General features: G+C 38.6%; 1 protein-coding gene across 1 annotated transcript in view; it reads right to left on the bottom strand.

The window, feature by feature from the left end:
• The window catches only part of shank2b (SH3 and multiple ankyrin repeat domains 2b), an 85,512-nt gene that overhangs the window by 41,458 nt on the left and 21,118 nt on the right, over positions 1-22,936 (bottom strand). Inside the window, exons 5-11 of the mRNA XM_057329254.1 lie at positions 21,887-21,995; positions 21,321-21,472; positions 19,094-19,261; positions 18,338-18,454; positions 14,568-14,645; positions 11,377-11,443; positions 1,793-2,132 (exon numbers count right to left, since the gene is read on the bottom strand). Of these exons, the coding sequence (XP_057185237.1) occupies positions 1,793-2,132; positions 11,377-11,443; positions 14,568-14,645; positions 18,338-18,454; positions 19,094-19,261; positions 21,321-21,472; positions 21,887-21,995 (1,031 nt within the window). The remainder of the gene's footprint in view (positions 1-1,792; positions 2,133-11,376; positions 11,444-14,567; positions 14,646-18,337; positions 18,455-19,093; positions 19,262-21,320; positions 21,473-21,886; positions 21,996-22,936) is intronic.

The raw sequence follows: 22,936 nt of genomic DNA, 5'->3' as shown, positions 1-22,936 counted from the left end.
ACGCGCACACACTCCTGCACATGTGCATGCTGAACTTTCACTACATGATGTGCTCCCACGCATGCACTCACTCCGAGAAATATATATATGTACACATATAGCATACAAGCACATGTTGTCTATTTGAACGGATTCTTGCCTCTTTCTGTGTCCTATATTTTTGTCAGCTCTCCATATTGCACTTTTGTTTGTAGTGATGCACCCAATGTCACAAAGCTAAAAACCAGGACACTGGGCTCTCGTCCAGGCTCATCCTGGATCAGGTGCACACTGCATTGAACCAAACCCTGGCTGCTTGGTTATTTAACAGACAGATGCCCAAATATTTTTGGACTTTTCAAAGCCCTAGACATTCCTAATATGAGAATGGCATTGATTTCCATGAGATTCACATGTCATGATCAGTTCCAGGTTTTCTTCATGTTTTCCATACAAAAAACACCTTGCAGGGACATTTTCAAAACCTTTCTAAAAACTTGTAAAACTTGTAAAATAATGCATATGTGGTTTGTACTCGAATTGAAATATTTGATCTCTCATACACTTTTAAATCCACTAACAATTGAATGGTTATCCACTGAGAAGTCAGCCAGGGTGAACTCTATAAATGGCTTATTAAGTGGCAATTAAATGAAAATTATAAAGTAATTTCTCTTTGTTTTCCTCATAGTAAAGGAATGGGTAACTATGGTAACCAGGACTTCACATATACTGTAAACCATCCCCCCAGTACAAGATTCGACTCGATCCGTACCTTTCTAAATATACCATCAAACGATTCCCTATATCTGCTTTATGATGCAAAATCTCCACAGCTTTATGTTTTACTGCGTCTTTTGTGTGCTGCACAATGTCTTTGAACGTTTGTACATCAAAGCCCCTATCATGATGTTAAATTGCTGCTGTGGAATACAGGCACATGACTGCATATGAATTATAGAAAGTGCATGATGCTCCCTTATATCCAAGCTATACAATGTTGCCATATCTAACTAGAAAAAAAGATATGTCTAATAGTCTAAAATGTAAATATATGTCTAATTGAAGTCAAATGCTTGTTTTGTGACTGACTCAAGGTCTGACAGACACTTTTGCTGATAGACACATTAGTCTATTCAAGGATGTAGATTCTTGAAGAGAATATAAAGTACAGCTGGACAGAGGGCATCTCCACGGTCTAATCAACTTCCCAACCACAAATTCCCAAAAAGCAACATTTGACCTAATTGCATCAATAACAACACGAATTTGGCCAGAAATAGGGCCTCTGGTGGCAATGGATAAAAACAACTGTCCTTATAGAAAGAGACACACTCTGCTCTGGACATCAACGGATTCTCTTTGCCCCAAACTGAGAGGGACCCACTCTGGTCCATTCGGAAAGTAACACATATTACTGCACATTCGTATGTGCCTGTCTCCGTGATCTAAAACGAACACTCGCCTGGTGCCAAATGTGAGTAAAAAACAAGTTTACCAGTAACTTAAATAACTGAAATACATGTTTAAATTGAATTATTTGATACATACAGTACATGTACATACATAAACACTTATTGATTTTTCTCCAGTACTGACAACACCAGTGGAGCATTCCTCACATTAAACCACCAAAGCCACAATATGATGTGTTGATGATTTTGGGCCTTTTTTTAAAGATACAATGCGCGATAGTTTCATGGCCAGTATGTTTTATTTGTAGCGAATAAAATGAGGTAAGAATTCATATTTTCAAAAGTTTAGTTTTAATACTCATATACTGTAGGTGGACATATCACAAGGTAGAACTGACCTGCTGTGGCGCTGGGGGGTCTGTCTCCGGGTATCTCCCTCCCCTAGCCGTCCCAGGGAAGGGGAACGGCTTCGGGGTGAGCGTCCCCCCCGGGCCATGGTATTCACTGTGCCATTAGGGCTGTTCTGCATCTGCTGGGGGTGGCGGGGCAAGAGGCTGCGCAGGGGTGAGGGTGAGCGCGAGCGGTCCGGCGGGAGCTTGTTGACGTTCAGGTTGTTGTCGCTGTTAGAGCGGAGCAGCACGCGGGGGGCGGCCAGAGTGTTCCTGCCCTGGTGCTGCGGGGGAGTCTGCTGCAGCTGCCTGCTGCGACCAGTGCCTGCCGGTGCCTCCCGAAAAGGCACTGGGAAAGAACAAGATAGAGAGAGATTAAAAACGATCATTTACAGAATGTGAGGCGGACTTTAAACTGCTCCGCCAGCCTCAAAGCAATTCAAAAAACTCATTTCTTTGCGGGTGGAAATAATTAGAGCGATGTGACAAGTGTTTAAGAGCGAGCGTTTCGCCTCGCTTCTACAAACGAGTAATATCACATTAAAGTCAGACTTTGCCTCAAGGGCCAAAAGTCCAAACGCTGTCTGTGCAATAAGTTCCCGATCACCCCACTTTTGGGTTATTTATTCAAAAATGAACTGAATTTGCTGCAGTTTCGTTCATTTATGGAACCAAAAGACCAGATATCATTTCTAATACTGATAACTACTGCATGTGTTTCAAGTCAAATTAAATTTAAAGGGGCAATGTGGAGATTTAAGGTGTTCTGACACACAAACTATAATCCTATAGTATTTGCCCCAAAAAGGACCATTTTAGGTTCATTTCATGATATATTCATTAAATACAGTTATTTATAACTACTTATGTGCACACCACAGATGTCGCACCTCTTTTTATAATAGGCTCCTCCTCCTGTTTGGGATTCAATTTGAGGTCCTCCTAATCTATGCATTTATTTTTCTCTATTTTTCGATGTTTTCTCAATCTCTGCATGTGAGTTGGCCACACCCACTTATTAACATACATTAACATACACTTATTAACATACATGTATTCTCAACATACAAAAATCTGTTGCATTTGACTATTTATTTCACAGCAATGATATATACCCTCATGCAATTCCTATTTACAGTTAAGACTTTTAGAAAAAAAAATATTTTGTGTTAAAGTGAATGATCAAGTGTAAATCCCTCCAACACCAATTCATTAATTGTGTGGATTGTTTTATTTAATTTAAAAAACTAAGATGCAAGATTGGATACAGATATTACTTGACATCAGCAGTCAAGGTTAGTAGGCAATTCATGAATTTATATTCGTCACTTGTATTATTAGCCCCTTAGACTTACGCTGTGACTGAATAATTCTAAACCTGTTTTATGTCTGAGTCTGAATGAACAGCATGGTCACAAATCCTGTCAATACAGCTTAAGTTGTATTTAGCTTATCTTTGGCATACACTTACAAACTGGTCTTGCTCTCTTGAGCAACTAGACTAATCATTCTGGTTTACCCAGAAGCCAAGTTTTGTGATTCCAAGGTGATATCCAAGCGTTTCAGGGCCAGATGAGGCCTTTTTCCACCCGCCTGCAGAAATCCCTTGTGTTTACTGTACGAATGTGTGACGAACACTTATATTTATTTCCCTAATGTCACGTTAAAGGTGGTTCAGAAACAGGTTTAGCCACAGGAGCTTGTCTGAAGGATGCTGTTCACCATGCATTTCGCATGAACTAGATATCGCTGGCAGGGTGAGAAAAACACTCTAAATATATTTCAACATAAGAACCCAGGAGAAGCGTGGAGAAGCGGAATTACATCATAAAACACAGATCCGTCCCCCCTGACCAAACATTTATTAATGCGAGGATGTAATGGCAAGTGCAGTGGTTAGATCACCTCCCCTGTCATCGCAGGTTTTTATTGGGTGACATTTAGTATGACAAAGCGCGGTCTCGGAGGTGCAGATGTTCTGGTTCATTATTTAAAGGGGAGTCATTACGAAGATGATGTTCAGAAGCATGTGAGTTGTTAACCCCCCCAAGAGTCAAGAAGAAATCCACCCGACAACCCTACTGATCAGGTGACTCCACATCAGTCATGATGTCAATAAAATAAAGATAAAAAAAAACATGTTTATCGATAACGGCGCAAGAAATTTGCTTAATTCATTTATTTATACACAGACTAGAATTACATGGGCAGGTCTAAGGAGCAAAACAAATGGTTCTCTGGCACTGACAGGAAGTAATGACATCACAGGCACTTTGGCAGATGCCTTTTTATGGTAACGAAACACACATTTGCTCTGAACTATTGAAAATAAAGCGGTAACATATCAACTCTCTCTCTCATTCATTGCTAAATACAATGAATCCCAATGAACATCTTTCTAAACTGAAGCAAATGTTCACGTTAAACTTTGAAAAAAGTCTTGAAGGGCATGCATGAAACGTCCAGAGTTTAGATTTCACAGCAGGAGTTGATTCATTTCCTCGCAGATGGAAATGATGCTCAAAGTGACTCACTTCACCTTCTCTCATCACCTCAGACTAATTTCCTCTCGGTCCCACGAGACCCTTTTTGAATTTCATAATAATCTGTCAAAATACAGTCAAAAACAAACCTAAAAACAACTCAAAACACAGAGCACAAACACGACACACTTTACCTTACGTAGGAAATGAGTAAACAACATCTTGTATAGTTTTGAGAAGTAACGTGCGAGATTTCCACCGGCCAGAAGTCACCAAAGGTCAAGAGAACCCTTCCTTAGATCCTTAACCCAGCACCTCTTACCTTCTTTCTTGAAGGCATTCAGTAAAGACTTCATATCTCGTCCGTTTATTGCTCAATAAGTCCGTCAGTTGTGCCTTGAGGAACTTCAAATGGAAGGTCACGTTCTCCTAAACGGTGTTCCTTAGTTAGCGAAGGACAGGAGCTGTGGTGACAGTCCTCGCACCACATGATGCCGTCTGTAACTGCGAGAGAACGCGCGTTTCCTCGCTCTACACATGCTCTCTCTCGCTGACACACATGCGTACACACTGACTCTCTTTCGCTCTCTCTCCGTCACTGTTTCCTTCTATTCGGCCCCACCCCCTTTTCTATTTCTCTCTCATCACTCTTCCTCAACACCCCCCCAAATCATTCACTGTACTATGAGTTGAAGCCCCCGCGTCTAAATTCCGCTAGATAGTCATGGCGTAAGACTGATTGGAGTGCATTGTTGAATCAGCTGGGTGACAAGTCCATGCTGGGATAATTCTGTTCAAAACACAGCCATTATGACACAAAGTACTGAGATAAACACAATTCACCCAGAATTCCTCAAGTTTGGCCCATCAGTGGCTCATGACACCATACAAGAGGTTTCTAAATCAAGTGGCGACCGCCCACCTGAAGGCACAATCAAGATGCTCGAATTAGCTGGTGAAAATGAGAAGGTGCTATTGATTAGGGATTTTAACCCTTGTCGGACTGCCGAAACAGCTGTATGGGAATCAAGCCCCTGAGTGTTGCTAAGCAACCCAAGCATGGATGTCTAAATTAGTCAGTGCAAGTTGCCGGGTTTGTGAATTCTCCCGTTTCCCATGCATGTGGGCTGTCCTTTCACACTAGCAATTCACAATTGCCTCTCTCTCTTTTTATCCCCACCTCCCTTTTTCTGGCACGAGATGGGAAAAAAAAGCGCTTGGAAATAATGAGGAACGAAATCTTGCATGTTAAAATCTGTGTCGGGGTATGATGTCATCAGTACATCGATTTAAAAAATCTGATACACGTCCAGCGAAGTTCACAAAAGTCTAGCGTAAATACTTCTGTTCTTCATTCGTTTCTACTTCAATACAAATTAATTTATGAAATGAAATCTGCATGATAATTTAAACATTAAATGGAAAAAATACCTAAAATTACAGAATATCTTAGTATTTTGAAAACGATAATCTAGAAATTCTTTAAAACCTTTATTTATCCCATGTATGTATAACTTTCATTTGAACTACATTTTTAAACTAAAATTTTTGTTAGTTCCAGGCTCAAAGCTGCTTTTGTGGTTAAAAATAAACCAAGTTAATAAATAAATAAACCAGGTACTGAACAAGTACATAAAAAGTATTTTTTTTAAACTTTTCTACTACTTATTTAATTAATTGTTTATTTTATTTTATTAGTTTGACTTCATTTGGTTTCAGCCAATATAAAGATAAATATTGTCGCTGTCCTTCCAAAACCTCTGATGTCAAAATTCACTGTTTTTCAGGAAATAGAAAAAAAAATACTGTACTTTGTTAAATGATTAAATACTGTGTTGTCAAAGTTCACAAGCTTTTTGATCATTTTTATTGGTTAGATATTTGCAAAACCCAGTGAAAAACCTAAAGGGTGACCAATAATAATAATAATAATTAATGCCAAAAAAAGCACAAAATATGAAGATACAATATTTCAGAAGGAATTAGCGATATGTAAAGTAACCTACAATTCAAACAGAGCTGACGATATAGAGGCAAAAGTCACAGATTGCATCTTTAAATAAAAAAAATCTCCGATTTTGGACGCCACTGTAAATCTTTCAATAAAAAAATATTCCGAATTTTATCTCTCGGGTATGAGCTGTGACCAAATGAGCCACCGAACTGACAAAACTGACAGCTTCTTACATCCAAATAACATCTTCCACAAGCAATAACACAACAACCTGCTAAACCGTTTGAAACTCTCCCAGGAGAGCTGTGATCGTGCATTCAGACGGCAGTTGTGATATGGCCATGATTCACAATAAAACAAGCTTTACTTGAAAACAAACTGTGCGAGTATACGCCCTGCGGACAGCCATCCCTTTATTTTTACTTCCCTCTCATTCCTCGTTCCCCTCTGTTTGTGCCATTAACAACCTTGACTTATGCTTTAGCCCCTGCTTTCGGCTGCTTTGATTAATCTTTCCTGATAAAGAAAACATCCTTTCATGTGTGTCAGCGTTTTCGAACTCTCCGCCTGTGGAGAGCGTTGCTAAAGATGAATAGACATTTTCATCCAATTAAAGGCTCTTATACACAACAAACAATTCCACGGGACCTCTGAGGGGCGGCCACTGCAGCTGGTATCCAGACTCATTAAATCAATAGTCATTAAATTGCACTTGAAACTGTACAACAACTAAAGAGCTCAGCCTAGTCGGTCGAAGCCAGCGCTCCGAGGTTTGAACATTGGGCGGCAAAACAAAATCCATCACTCTGTCATGCTCTGCGTTTGATTTTTTTTGTTTTGCTTATAAACCCTGATTAAGTCACGGCGGTATATTACGTTTCCCAGCGATATGAAATCTTGTGTCAATACAGGCTGCCAGAATGCAATATGAGCCCATGTGCATACGTGCACGTCAACCTCCATAATTCACAAAATATATCTGTGAATTTTCATATGCTTCAGCGAGAAAGTCGATAATAAGCCGAGCTCCGTCACCTCCTTGGCTTTCCAACCCAAGTGAGCGAAAGGCAGACTCACATCCCTTAAGCCAATTATTGTGTGGATCTGGTAACCACGGCAACCTCTGAGCGACATTAAATGGGACGTCCATTTACATACATAACTACAGTGCTTGTTTTAAACATATAGGCTTGGCGTCGTGGTACATAAACAAACAAAACGCTTTCAAACTCATAAAAAAGGGAAAAAACACACCCGTTCCAAATGTTGGTGGACGCCACGAACTGAACAAACGTTCAAAGCGTCAACGCTGTGCCCTCTGCTGCGGTCTAACGTGCATGAAAATAAAAAGCCCATCCCATTTCTCCCTGAGTGACGCATTAGACTCAAATGACAAACTGTGCAACTATTGAAGATTGTTCAGTCAAACCATATAAAAATGTTATCTTTGCACAGCTGGCCCACTGTCAAAGGTTGCTTTAGCCTGAAATTGAAACGTCAGGGAGAACAGCGAGCCTTCGGATTGCTGGGCTCTTTTGATGGAATCCTTGTGTTGTCACATCAGCTGTTATCTGAAGGCAAATGTGTGTGACCTGACAGCTGTAGTGAAGTGGACAAGAGATGTTTTGTTAGGCCCCGAATCTATACCATCAAAACAGTCCCTAAGCCAGCCAAAACGTTTTAAGGGAGACAGGGGTAAATGTTTTAAGGTACAGGAAGCTTATTTTTACCATTAAATTTTGTATAGGCACATAGACCATTATCCAGGGCAAAAGTTATAATTTTTATACATAATTGAGCATGTACCGTATACTAAACTGTATATAAACTGGTACAGTATGTATATATATTTATACATACATACAGTATGTCTATACAGTACACTATATAAACATATGCTAAATTGCCATATACTGTAGACCAGTGGTTCTCAAACTTTTTTGTCGTAAGGCCCCCTTTGTGTAGAGTGCATCGCTTTGCAGCCCCCCAAATAAAGACTTATAATCTTAAACTTAAAATTTTAATTAAACCAAGAAAATATTCAGTTAAACAATGCTAAAACATCAATTCTTTTGGTTGGTGGCGTTGTTTTTCTGATGTTTGATTGCACAAAATTTATGATAAATATCTATATTTCTAAAATGCCACAAAATCTGTGGTCCCCCTGGAACCATCGTGGGGCCCCCCAGGAGGCCACGGCCCCCAGTTTGAGAACCACTGATATATACTACTTTCAGAGATTACGAAACACAAAACAAAAACAGATGCAGTACTGTAGTGATTTATGCGAAACTAACACCGAAAAAACACCACTACCCAAAAGAAACATTTTTACAAACTGATTTACTATGTATTTTTAGTATTTTTACAAATGAGGATGTCCCTAAAAAGAGGGTTTGTCAGGTTTTAATCAATTTGGGTATAAATATGTCTCCCCACACGCACACAGAGAACAGACATCTAGCAAATATTAACAAAACTGTTCATTTCAATTATCAACACTTCTGAATCCGCAAAAAATTGCACGTTTTTTTGGCCAACATGTAGTAATGAATTGCAAAAAAAGAACAAAATGCAAAAAATTATTACATATCTTAATATAAATATGATAAAATGTCCCACCCCTGATCTTTGCAAGACGTAAAGCACTTCCTGTTTTAGTTTTTTAACACTGGAACAACATCTAAGATCGTTTACGGAAGTCGTGTCACTCGGCGCCCATGTTTGCAACGGCAGCTATTTATGTCATAGCAAGTCCAAAGCCCTACCGACTTGTATGAGGGAAGGCAGATATTTCTAAGTTCGCGGACAAGAATCACACTTAAACAGCATATTTCCGATCGATAATTAAACATGACATGAACTGTATCATAAGTTTGGTTTGCTAATTGCGCCCAAAAAAAAAAACTTTTTCCGAGGTCGCTTCAGCTACTGCGCCTGCGCACAGGCTGGCAAGCGCCTCACAAGAGCCCCACCCCAGAGAATCGACAGTCTTTATTGATTGAGGATTGGCTCGTTTTACTGGAAGTGGGACTTCCTTCGCTAGAGCGGCCATATTGAGCGTTGAATTCCTCGCCATTCATTGTAACGGCAGTGGCGCGCGCAATATTAATATCTTTGACAAAATGCAGCCAAATTTCAAGCTGAATCAAAATGTTAAAAAAAAACTCTTAAAAGATAATAATATGTGAAATACTAAAAAAAGACTGTATAATAAAAATATTTAAAAACATCAAAAGTGTTTTATGCGATATAAAGTCACGTGACAACTAGCCCCGATCTCCTCTATATTACCACTGATATAGATGGACAGTTAACTGACAAATCAATGTCAGTCAATGTCATTCAATAAGCAGGTTAACACAGTACATTCCTATTCTTCATCCTGTCATTGCAGAAAAACCAGGACAGTAAAGGCCTGACAGTAGTAACGTGACAATCTCCCATCACATTCTGATCAAACCTGAAAAAACTTGATAACGCCCTAAATTCAGAACAGGAAATAGTAGGAATTCTGCTGGCGGTGTGTGTGTGTGTGTGTGTGTGCGTGCGTATGGATGAGACTCCACTTCCTGTAAGGTCTGTAGCTTATGTAGGTCAGCTCCACAGAGTAAAGCTCTCTCTAGATGCACGACTGGGTTCAGCGCTCAAAACCATCTATAGGGTGCAAAGACAATGAGAAACTGTGCACACAACCTTCGGGGTACAACGACGCACTGCACAAATATATCATTTATAAATCATAATGCACATGGATCGCATGTTATGTGTGGAACACTGTGAAAATGTACTGTACATGCAAAATGCTTGCTATAAATAATTCACATTTTAATGAGTTATTCATATCGGTCCGAACTTATGTTGCACGCTCTCTATCCCACATCTCCAAAGTGCACGACCATATGGGTGGAACCGTGGCTTGCGTGCACTTTCCGAAGTCAATTCACAGGGAGCTGATTTCATTTCATCCACATCCTTTAGTTTAATGATGTCTAATGATTAATTAAATCTGTTGTGCCTTTCCTAGCTTTAATGAGGCGGCTGATTATGCGGTCGGTTAATTGAAATGAGCGTTCGGTCGCTGGATTCCTTCGAGTGTGGCTGAGAGTGTCGGAGAAATATACAAATGCAATTTACTTTGGGTAAATGAATACTGACATCTGCTACACGTGTCGGAGCCGTGGGAGCCGAGAGGGCTGTGTGAAGTAAAAAAATCATTTGTCATCTGTTTGTGGCCAAAACATTCTGCCGAACATGCATAATCTGATTCGTGTTTTACTGGAAAATTTGACTATAGCTGATCAAAAACTGTTGGGCGCTGCTATGAGAATTAGATTCACGCCTTTCCGTAAAAATAACTTCAAATAATGACATCTCACAAATGATATTCTCTTCCACTGACATGGAGAATAATATACATCTCAGACATAATAATCAAGCGTTCACGTCCACAATTGTGAGTTAAACCACATCGCGAACCCAAGAAGCAGATATTGCTAAAGGCCCAGCATTATGACACTGCATAATTATGGGATACACGTCTGTTGTGCCGATGAAGTGATACAGGAAGCACTTTTTATCTTTTCTTAGTCTTTGGCACAGTAAAACTTTTTCAACTGCATTTTCAGCTGCCTGACCGATAATTAACCTTAATAAACGTCATGATCTCTTGGGCATAACACAGGGATGGCACTTATTTAACGATTCCAATAGTTTCTTGGGAAAGATACAGATATTTTTAGTATTGAAACACCAAAAAAACGTAAAAATATATTAATATGTATTAATATGAAGGAATTTTCCATATTAATTTTTTACAGTTGTTATACCTGTATTTTACATTTTGCACTGCATTAAATTACATTTTAGCATTAACGGAAATGACCATAAAATAAATGGTAATTTGGTAATTTTCTGCCAGTACTTTATCTGTTTTTTTACGGGATTTCTTTTACAGTATAACTTAAATGCACTGTAAGTTATTTTGAATAAAAGTGTCAGCTAAAAGGCATAAATGTACATGTGTTCTAACCTGGTGCAAAGAAATCCCAAGTTTTCAAGTTTGTTACAAGCAAAAGATGCAGCACAAAGCAACCCACAACATATCTACATTATCTTAAGCAAGTGAAATGCAATGATTTGGTGTCTGAACTTACCAATATCCGTGTCTTTGTGATTCTTTATGATTTCTGCAAGCTCAAAATTTCCAGCAATAATGGCCACCTTTACGAAAAAACAAGACATAAATCATATTAGATCATCTTAGCATTCACTGCAAAAAAAATCTAAGGCAAATTCTAAATTGTCTGGTAATTGTAACGGGACTCCACAGGTAACGGACGCAGAGATTCACAGAGGTAGGATTTATTCTCAAACTAGGTAGGCCTACATTGAGTTAAGCGAAACACAACAGCGTAACAAAATAGAGACTAGACAAAGGACACGAGAGGTGAGTATACAGTCTTAGTGATGAGCATGATGGCTGGCAGGTGCAATGATAACAAATGAGGGACTGGTGAGGGAGGGTGGAGGATGATGGGAAGTGTAGTCCGGGGGGAAACAGGCAAAGAAGAACACGGGGGGCAGACAGGACTGTGACAGTAATATCTATTCGTTTTTTCTGAATTATTAACTCATCCTCATGTCATTCCAAACCTGTATGACTGACTTTCTTCTGCAGAACACAAAAGAAGATATTTTGAAGAACGTTGGTAACCAAAGAACATTGGCCCCCATTGACTAGTGAAAACCACTAAGACATTTCTCAAAATATCTTCTTTTGTGTTCCACAGAACAAAGTATTGTGTACAAATATAAAACAAACAACATGAAACAGTCAGTCCGATTTTTGATATTCCAGAAATACTACTGGCGCAGAAATTACACACTTCACCTTTAACTTTTATGCAACTTCAAAAAGACCTTCACAGCATTTAAAAAATATATTCAACAGCACGACTTTCAATTAATCAGACGTTAATTTCTATTTAATAGCTTTAACTTTGCCGCCCCACCAACTCAGTTCCAACGTCTTTTAAAGGATCTATAATTTAGATTTCAGTCTGGTTACCGAGTTCGGATGTGAGAACAAAACCGTGCACAAAAGGCAAGACGTAACATAGTGTGCTTATGAATGTTGGCATAGTGTGTGATAAAACGCAGGCTTCATTCACATTAGACTAGTTGCTAAGATTTATGTAATGAGGAACTGCATTCCTTTTCATGTGAAATATGGTGCTTGGCTGCAGCTTTGAAGTACAATGGTAGACGGGACATGAATTATCGAGAGCTGACAACTGCCAATCAAGGCGGTAATATCCACAGAAGACCTAATTTAGGAAAAAACAGGTGAAGAAAAAAAGAGCGTTTTAATTCATTGCAATACGGATACGTAAATGCACACGCCCTATTTGGTAGACGCAACCTCTCGGTATCATAGAAACATTTGCATTTTCCTTTGACCCGGTATAATTTGTCTTAAGGGTAGAGGTCATCGTTTGCTTAAACCCAAATAGATGACGGCAAGTCACATCAGTGGGGAAAGTTCTGTTAAACCGGGCGGACAGGAGCAGTCCAGTAGAGTGCCTGAAGTTTCATGAGCAGCTCAAATGAGATGTAATCGAGCGGCCGGCGAGGCGTGAAATGTGATTTTAGCAGCGTGAGATGAATAATACAACGCATTAAACAACGCATCGGCAGAGCGCTGATATGTATATTACATAAACACTCCACTCCTACGTCAAGTTTGGAGTGAGCTGGGTCAATTCGAAGCTTAAAGGTGTCAACCAGAACATCCAACACAGCAAGGCCGCCCGTGAACGTTCTAACCTGCCGAAACTGCCTGTTCCTAATGCTTAACAACATCTCTTGACCAGGATTCACGGCACCAAAGACTGCAAACAAAATGATTTTGGCTCTATTTTTAATTTCGTCTGGAGGTTTGCCATTGGATTACTGTATGTGTTATCTTGCTGAAATAAACACAATGTTCCTTTAGGCACAAACAACCAAAGATATTTGAGCGCCCAGATACACGCAGATCTGTTTTTCGACACAGTCTTGGATGTTAGGCGGAGAAAACAGAGGAAGGTTTTAAAACTTTAAACAAAATGTGAAAATGTGAGACGAACGACGCTTTGCAAAAAGGGTTTTGTTGGATGAGCTGTGCACTTTGAAATCAATCTATGAAAAAAAACACAACATGACAAATGTAACTGCAGTGCAGATATGGTTATTTTCTGTCAAGGAGGTTGCATTTCAAAGGGTTAAGCTAACATTATGTGGGTGGTCTACAGTATTGATGTTGGTGTGTTTGCTATTAAGATGCTTTACTGTACGTGCTGTTTTGCCACGAGCATCGGCTTTAATACTTCAATTCATTGTGACTTTGCTTTGAGGTGTGGATTATTATTTTTAAAGTAACTTGACATAAAAAATCTATAAACGTCATTACAGGAGGGAATATTGTACAATGTCAAATCAATCAAATGAATATCGTCATTTTTATTAGATTTCTTTTAAGCTTCTGTGTGATTGTTTTTTAGTTAAAACAAGTCCTCTCATCCCAGTGCAGAAACACTTAGCGTTTCCAAAATGTGTTCAACCAATGATGTAAGTTTGGGGGCGGGGCCTTCTGTTTGACAAGCCCCTGGCGCATGCAAGGTGCTTTAGAACCTGTTTGGCGACTCTAATGGTGCCAAAATTGCATGGACAATTTTCCAATGAATTTGTTTTAATGGTCATTGGCATCACTGTCACAGGCAATACTGTCATCAGCTCAAGGCCACAGGCTTAAATAACACCCACTGCTGTCAGACACCTCACACTAGCTGAATGTCACAACCTGACATTTGAGAAAATCCCAAAGTAAACAGACACAGAAACCAAAGATTTATAAATAAATCCAAATATGTCTGTTTTCAAACTACCTTTTTTGCTAATGATCTGCTGTTCTTTATTCCACCCGAATGTGATTCCTAATTATGAAAAGCTACCAAATCATGCAAACAAACATCATAAATGATGAATTACCCTCAGGCTCATTTCTTGGTGTCACATAATGCCTGTATTACATCTGACGTTCCGTCTAATTAATTGAGAGCTTCTCGTAACTGAACAATAAACAGACTCAAGTTCATTCTGCGCGTATAGTCATGGTATTATTTTCCCCGAGCTTAACCAACAAAACATTAGAAACTTTACAAATGAACTTGCCAAAAGAAAACTGTTCACAGCCCTGGAAAAGAAGCCTTCAAAGAAACCAGCATAGTTAACATAACACAGAGATGTATTTGGCAACTGTTGCTGCGGTGGCCGGTGAACACTTCAAATAAAAAAAATCACGTACCTGAAAGGGCGTTTGTCCACGCTGGTTCTTGACGTCTTTGCTGGCTCCGCGGACCAGAAGAACCTTGGCACACTTCTCCTTCAGAAGAAAAAGCACAAGAGAATTTAACGTAATTGCTCGATACTCAATTCAATACTCTGACTTTTTGTGAAGCTAAAGAAAAAATATTCTTTATTTCCACAACGTATCAAGAGCCCTGATCAAATCGTCTCCAAAGTATCAGACTTCTCCCTCAGCTTTGTGGTCTCCAAACCAAGTGTCAAGCTACAGCAAAGTCAACACCCGAAGAGAAACGAGAGGGGGTCTCTGCGACGTCGGTGTGCATGTATAAATGTGTATGTGAGAATGAAAAGCAGAAAGCGAGAGGGAGTGAGAAGCTTGTGGAACCAGGGCTCTGTAGCTCTCCAGCCCACTATATCCAGCTGGATTCAACAGCCCACCCACGGAATGCCTCACCACTAAATTGACACACAATCGCACGCACACACACCTCTGTTGCCTATTCCTCCTATCTTGCTTCTAATACTAGTTTCGCAGCTGCTGCCAGCCATTGTATAAGACATAAACACATGTGAGGACGATGCTTCTATTCCCCTGCTCATATAAATATCATTGGCCTGCGTTTGGCACCGGACCAAGCTCCCTGTTGACATGGCGACGGATCGACGCAATGGGTTTATCGCGAACAATCAAGGCTCGGAAACTCACCCTTGACGTCCCTAAAGCTGATGAACGGGAGAAATCAAACCGCACTCTAAGGGATCTTTCCGCTTTAACAATAACCCGTTGTGGCCAATCATTACAGAGGAGCACTTTAAATAATGACCCCATTGGTCCTCAAGGGCTTCCAAAAATCAACAAATCATCGCCAGTGGTCAAAGGCAGGGTCATCGTATGAGAACGTTTATTTATACGTCTAGGGCTGGTGGAATTGTTTTCGAAACTTCTAAGCAAAGTCAATGTCCTGGGATTAAAGGGCTAGTTCACCCAAAAATAAAACTTTTGCCATCGTTTATTCACCTTCATGTTATTTCAAACCTGTATGTGACTCTTTCTGTGGAACACAGAAGAAGAAATGCCTCAGTGGTTTTGTGTCCATACAATGGAAGTCAATGGGGGGCAATGTTGTTTGCAACATTCCTTAAAATATCTCTATTTGTGTTATGCAGAAGAAAGAAAGTCATACAGGTTCAGAATGGCATGAGGATGAGTAAACGATGTAAGAATTTTTATTTTTGGGTGAACTGTCCCTTTAAGTCATTGACAATCTTGTGTTACAGCTGTGGTCACCAATTACTGTCATTGTATGGAGGTCACGGGGAACACTCCAGTAAAATATCTGCCAAATACATAAAAAAAGGAAAATGATACAAATCGTACTCAAATGGGCAACTTTTATGTGAGCACAACTCAATATTCTCCTCAATCTAAGTCACAGCATCAAACTGCAGTAAGAGCACATCTACTGATCCTGTATCATATTTGACCAATCCAAACTTACACTAGGAGGCGAAGAGAAAATAAAACCGCTTGTACTGTGGGATACATTATGAATCTGCGATCAATACGACATTGGAAGTCACAGTAGGAATATTACTTTAGATACAGGGTGATTGCGACAGTGAACAGCCGTTGCGGTTCCAGCAGACAATGGCGGCCATGCTGTGACCCGAGCAGATACAGCAGACTGAGTCTCCCACAGAGCAAACATGAGGTGATTATCTGTCTGGCTGCTTAATGTTGAGAATGTAATGGCTCGTTGTCCATTCATAAACACTGAATGTTGGTGCTAACAGTACTGTGCATTCCAGCTTTGTGGTTTATTGTGGACAGAATGATGACAATAGAGAATCATGAATAGTGTAATTACTGGCAATCATTTACTGGCTTACATACAAATGAATATGGCACGCCGAACCTTCCCATGATGTGAACACGAACCTTCTATATTTAAATACAGATATACGTATCTATATATTCTATTTATTTATTTAAAATAGTAAATAGTTATTATATTGTCGCTGTCCTTCTGAAATCTTGTATGTCCAGATTCACAGTTTTTCAGGAAATGGAAAAAACACTGATTAAATACTGTGTTGTCAAAGTTGATAGGCACTTTTTAATACTTTTTATTGGTTAGATATTTGCAAAACCCAGTGACAAACACAAAGGGTGACTAATAATAATGATTTATGGCAAAAATAAAATCACGAAATATGGAGATACGAGGTTTCAGAAGGACAGCAGCGGTATAATATATTTTAATAATAAATAACTATGTATATAAGTATATCATAATTATATTACAATTTCTTATTTCAATTTATAGTCAAATAAAATACACTGAATAATGTCAACTTTACCAGAAAGTAAATTTAGAAACTGGGTATCTTTGAAATTGAATTCCGCTCCTGTAATACACTCTTAAAAATAAAGACTCCTTAAAGGTTCTTTGTGAAAAAGGTTTCTACAGACTATTAAAAAGAAAGAAATTGCTATTTTAAGAACCTTTGACTAAAACCTTTATTTTTAAGAGTGTACAGTAGGGTTTTTAAGTTAACCATATGGTCCTGTAGAGATAACAAGTTCTTCATATCAGTGTTTAGGTTTTTTGATTCTTTGAAGCACCAGTACATATGTACCAATAGGTATTTTAAAGAAAACTAATTCATGAAAGTTACAATGTTACAGTATCAGGCTATAAAACCCCCTTTTCAACCTTTGAATATACAGCCATGGAAAAAAGTGAAGAGACCAGTTTTACCTTTATTCAGCATTTCTGAATGTATTGTGTTAATTCCAGTCCAGCGTGTGTTGAATTTCAACAGAAACAAACCTCAGGAGTGACGTAAAGAGAGAATGCAAAGATGCATGAAAGTTGTGAAAAAAATCAGGCTTATTCCATTAGTATTAGTATTGTGTTGTTTAAACGGGAATATGAACTTGTTTTCTTTGCAGTATTCAAGATCTGCAAATATTGCATCTTTTTTTGTATTTTGACCAGTATGTCCTGTTTCAACTTTTTGCAGATAAATGCAAAAAAAACAATATTTTCATTTGGAATTTGGAAGAAATGTTGTCACTAGTTCACAGAATGAAACAAAAATGATAATTTTACTTAAAGGGATACTTCTGTCATCGTTTACTCACCTTCGAGTTCCAAATCTGTATAAATTTGTTTGTTCTGATGAACACAAAGGAAGATATTTGGAAGAATGTTTATAACTAGAACTGTTTGCTGGCCTACATTCTTCAAAATGTCTTATTTTGTGTTCAAAAGAACAAAAAAAAGATAAAGTAATTTTCCTACTATGGGAGTCAACGGGGGGGCAAGATCTGTCTGGTTATAAGCATTCTTTCAAATATCTTTCTCGGTGTTCATCAGAACAAAGAAATGTATACAGATTTGGAACAACTCGAAGGTGAGAAAATGATGACAGAATTTTCATTTTTGGGTAAAGTATCCCTTTAAACACCTATAAACAGTACATTAAAAAACTGATTTTTGGGGGGGAGTGGTCTCTTAATTTTTCACCATGGCTGTACTCTACAGTACTTAAAAGAATCCCCACTGCCCTCAATTTTATCTCTCTGGCTCTGCCGCCACTGATCTCACCCTTAAAACTGTATTGATCCAGAAAGAGAAAACTATGTTTTTTAAAATTCTCATATTGACAGAGTATCCATTCTATGATGCCAGTGGCCTCTGTTTATCGACTGGTTAAATGTGGCTGAATCTGGTTTATTAAAGGTACAGTGTGATTACATACCTGTTTGTACAGGGCGCAGATATGAAGCGCCGTATTACCAGATGCATTTTCAACTCGCATGTCTGCGCCGTAAAACAAGAGATGCTCCAGGTGTTGAACGTGGCCGTATCGGCAAGCCTAACAAATAAGAAAATATAATGACTATAGATTTAGCGCAGTTTTAAAGGACAACTTTCAACTAGACAGCCGCAGCTGTACTGAACGTAAAAGCTTTTGAGAGTGTTAAAAATGTATAGGCCTACAGTATGACTGATCCCAAAGTCTTTTAAAAAATGAAAACATAATTAAGTACACTGTCATCTCATATTTTTCAAAGCCCTTGTTTTGAAAGTGGAAAAGGATAATTTTAGAGACGGAGTAACGTCAAAAACACACAAGTCATTTGACTGAGTAATAACATCCTGCAGTCCACCTATCACAACACTAGATGTCAGTACGCTGTCACAACAGACAGGCCTGTTGACGGGTTCATTTGAAACCAGTTTGATCTTGTCACCTGTCCAATAATTAAACAAAGCTGCTGTCATACAAAGCTGAAGCTCAATTATAACCTCTTCACTGCAACTACTTTCTTCCCTCCCTGCGCATATATTACACCCTATAAATGTTTTATCACACTCCGATACGATACACACAGCCGAAACTTCCTGTTGACTTTCTATTTTGCCATGCCTAACAAAAAGTCAATTTACTTTGATACTCTACCTAACTTTGAACCACATAACTTAACACTAATAATGGGAAAGACAGCCCCACCTGGTGGATTTCGTGCCAGACGTTTTCATCGTGGCATCCGACGCTCGCGTGGGCACGCAGGAGTACCTCGCAGCAGCTGGGGTCTCCCCCAACGGTTACCGTATGGTAGAGAGGAGTCAAACCCTGACTGTCTTTGTAGTCCGGAGACGCACCCAAATCCAGCATCGCCTGTGAAGACAAGACATAGTATTAAAGGGATAGTTCACCCAAACATAACAAATCATTTTATTCGCCCTCATGTTGTCCAAAACCTCTATCTGACTCTTTCTTCTGTGAAACACGAAAGATGATATTTTGAGAAATGTATCTGTGGTTTTGTGTCTGTACAATGGAAGTCAAGCTGAAGTGTTTCTACTGCTTGCATATGTTCGTCATACATACATTCGTCAGCAATATTTACTTGATACCACATTTACAGTATGAATACCATTATAATTTTATTCAGTGTAAGTCTATGTGAAAATATATATAGACTTGCAGTGAATAAAATCATATCATTGATTTTACACCCCGTCTACAGTATATTGCAAGTGATGCGGCAAACGCTGCAGTAATAATCCCTGAAGCCATATACTGCTAATTCACAACTCACAGACAGCTTCATTGATTACAACACAGCCGCTTTTATCATCACGTCACTCGCTTCTATCATAAGCACAGTCTAAGACGAAAGTTGATAAGAAGAAATTTGTTTCAACCGAATTTTATTGCAGATAAAGCGAGTGATGAAGGACTTGTAAATGAGGAAGAGACCAGAAACAGAGTACAATAAGGGGAGATAAAACAAGAAAAAGATATGGGATAACAGGGAAAGATGTTTCAGGAGATGAAAATGTGGATGCGCTTCTCAGCATCTTCTACATCCCTAATACATGAAATGAACTTCATCATTAAGATGTCAAAAACACAACAAACGAACTGATTTCAAGTCATAGAGGTGATTTATAAAATAAATGTGAAATGTTCAAACAGAAAATCGTTAAAACAAAACAAGTTAGTTATGTCTGTGTGAGTTTCTGTTTGTATTCATTTAATAATTGCTGAATAATTAACGTTAAACAAGTCCATTCATATTGTGGTTGCTCAGCACAGAACAAAGCAACCTTAAAGGAACAGTTCACCCAAAAATTTAAATTCTGTCATTATTTACTCACCCTCGAGTTGCTCCAAATCTGTATACATTTCTTTGTTCCGATGAACACAGAGAAAGATATTTGCAAGAAAGCTTGCAACCAAACCATTCTTGGCCACCATTGACTACCATAGTAGGAAAAATTGCTTTGTAAATTTCTTTGTAGATATTTTGAAGAATGTAGGAAAGCAAACAGTTCTGGGGCACTTTTGACTACCATTGTCATTTTTCCTACTATGGGAGTCAATGGCGGCCAACTGTTTGGTTACAAGCATTGTTCCAATTATCTTTCTCTGTGTTAATCGGAACAAACACACTTGGAACAACCCGAGGGTTGTTCTTTTTGGGTGAACTGTCCCTTTAACTTCCAAAACCCACAAATTTAAACACTCTTCAAAACCTATGTAAATATGTATGAAATACAATACATACAGTATGCATGAAAGCAAATCTAATAATATAAAACAAAGCAATTACACTGTATGAAAATAATCCACGTCTCCGGGACATTTACATAACTACTGTAGCATGCATACGTCCAGATTTAAAACATGCTGATATTCCTTTTTATAACAAAATCACTACAAGCTCTTTTTATCGCCCTCTAAAATTACAAAACCCGGTAACTGAAGGAAATCTATAGCTCCGACACTTTAAAGTGACATAAACTGAGATTCTGCGGGATGGCGTTTATAAATAAACAACAAGCGATGCACTGCGAGCGCAACGGCAAAAAGAACATTGTGTATTACAATTGAGATTACAAAACAGCAGCACGTCGTCAGGAGTTATATTGTATGTCCGACCGTTGTCGAAGGAATAAAATAATATTAAAGCTATTTATTTAAAACAAAACTAAATAGCAAAATTACAAACTACTTTAAAAAAATGTTTACACTGTGCTTTGAATAAATATGAACCTTTTCTCTGAAAAATAAGCAATAGTTAATAATATCTTTTCAAGACACCGTGAGGTCTCTAAAACAGTAAAATTCTGCCTCTCTATACAACAGCAGGTGTTTTTTTAACAAAACTAAATTGACAATAACAGAAGCCATGAACTCATATGGCCATTTGGGATGAGCTCAATATTACCTTAAGAGCGATCTGATTCTTAGCCCTGGCAGCTTTATGGAGGGCAGTCATTCCATCCCGAGAACGGAAATCTAAATGGGCTCCGCCATTTTTCAGCGTCATTATAACCTCGACCATATTGTCCAGGTGGGCCGCGAGAGTTAGCGGCGTCTCTGCAGAGCAAGAGAACAAAACAAGCACATTACAGTGTTTGAAATAAATCTCTCAAAGATAAAAGAAACATAAAACTCACAATCATTAAATTAATAGAAAAATGTATTGTGGAACAGAATATTTAAGGCTCTACCCATTTATTTATTATTATTTAATCATTTGAAATACATTGCTTCTGTATGATTGGTGATTATTATATTAGCTAAAAAAAGAAACTTGCTTCAGAGGCGAAGCAAGGTATTACATTTCAATTTACAAACAAACTTGTTTTTAATTATATGTATGAATGAGCCCAACGCATTTGAACATCCAATAAATAAAATGATTTATATCAACTTTTCCATGAATTTTTGGGGTCTGTGTTTTGGAAATAATACTTGAGTAACTTTTTTTGAGTTTCTCAGATCCCCTACCACCAGTTTCCGAGTCCTGATAGTTGGGGTCCAACCCTCTCTCCAACAGCTTGGTGACTTTGTCCACCTGATGATGTTGGATGTATTCCATAAATTTTCTCAGGTTGACCTACAAAAATGAGTATGAGCAAAAGATGAAAATGAGTATGAGAGAGAGAACAGATGAGGTTAAACTCGAAACAATGACAGGTGATTGAGAAGTGAGGGGCCAGAAAAAAGTGATGACGACGACAGAAGCAATTGTCTGACAAGAGTGTGAAGGGTCTCAACGAACTTCCTCATGTTGAGAACTCTGGGACACACATGCAGCGATACAAGGCTGGATAAAAATAGATAGGAGAGCAGCTCCCAATACAGATACATCAGAGAGAGAGAGAGAGAGAGAGACCATTGGGAAGCTATGGCGCATAACAAACACAGATCAAGACATGTCATAAACTAATGCACAACACACACATGGAAGACGTCTCTACCGTGTTATAAGTGGCATGCATTATTACCTCAACGTACTAGGTGTTTGCATTATTTAACTTTTGGATCCCATTTAACCAATGCTAGCGTTCAATAATTCACACTACAACACCAGCGAATGGTTTTAAACCCATTAAGTTAACTACAAAATAGAGATGTCATGTACCGTGTTCAAGGCCATTGTAAAAAAAACATCACCTCTAAAATGTTGCAATATCTAGACCAATGTCTTTCTATTAAAAAGTAAAAATGAAAAGTCAAGAATATTCTCCAGAATAACTCATCATGAGTACATTATAGGTAATACCAAGGTGTCAAGTAGAAATAGCTTCTATTTCCTATTTCGTCCTATTAATTTACCAACAAGTAAATTATGAAAGAAGGTTACAATTGCACGTTTTCATTTTTTAAGTGAAGCCAGAGAGTAAAAAAAATGCAGTTCCTCCGAACATTCGTCCTACTACCTCCCCGCATTTATAATGCATCGGAATTCCACCGGAATCTATTCAGCAGACACACGGCTTACGAAACAATCGCGTATGCAAAGGCTGCTTTTGCGTCACCCTTCAAACCCAGGTG

Source organism: Triplophysa rosa, linkage group LG3 (genome assembly GCF_024868665.1).
Source record: "Triplophysa rosa linkage group LG3, Trosa_1v2, whole genome shotgun sequence".
Classification (NCBI taxonomy): Eukaryota; Metazoa; Chordata; class Actinopteri; order Cypriniformes; family Nemacheilidae; genus Triplophysa; species Triplophysa rosa.
This window is presented reverse-complemented; position numbering and strand designations above follow the sequence as displayed.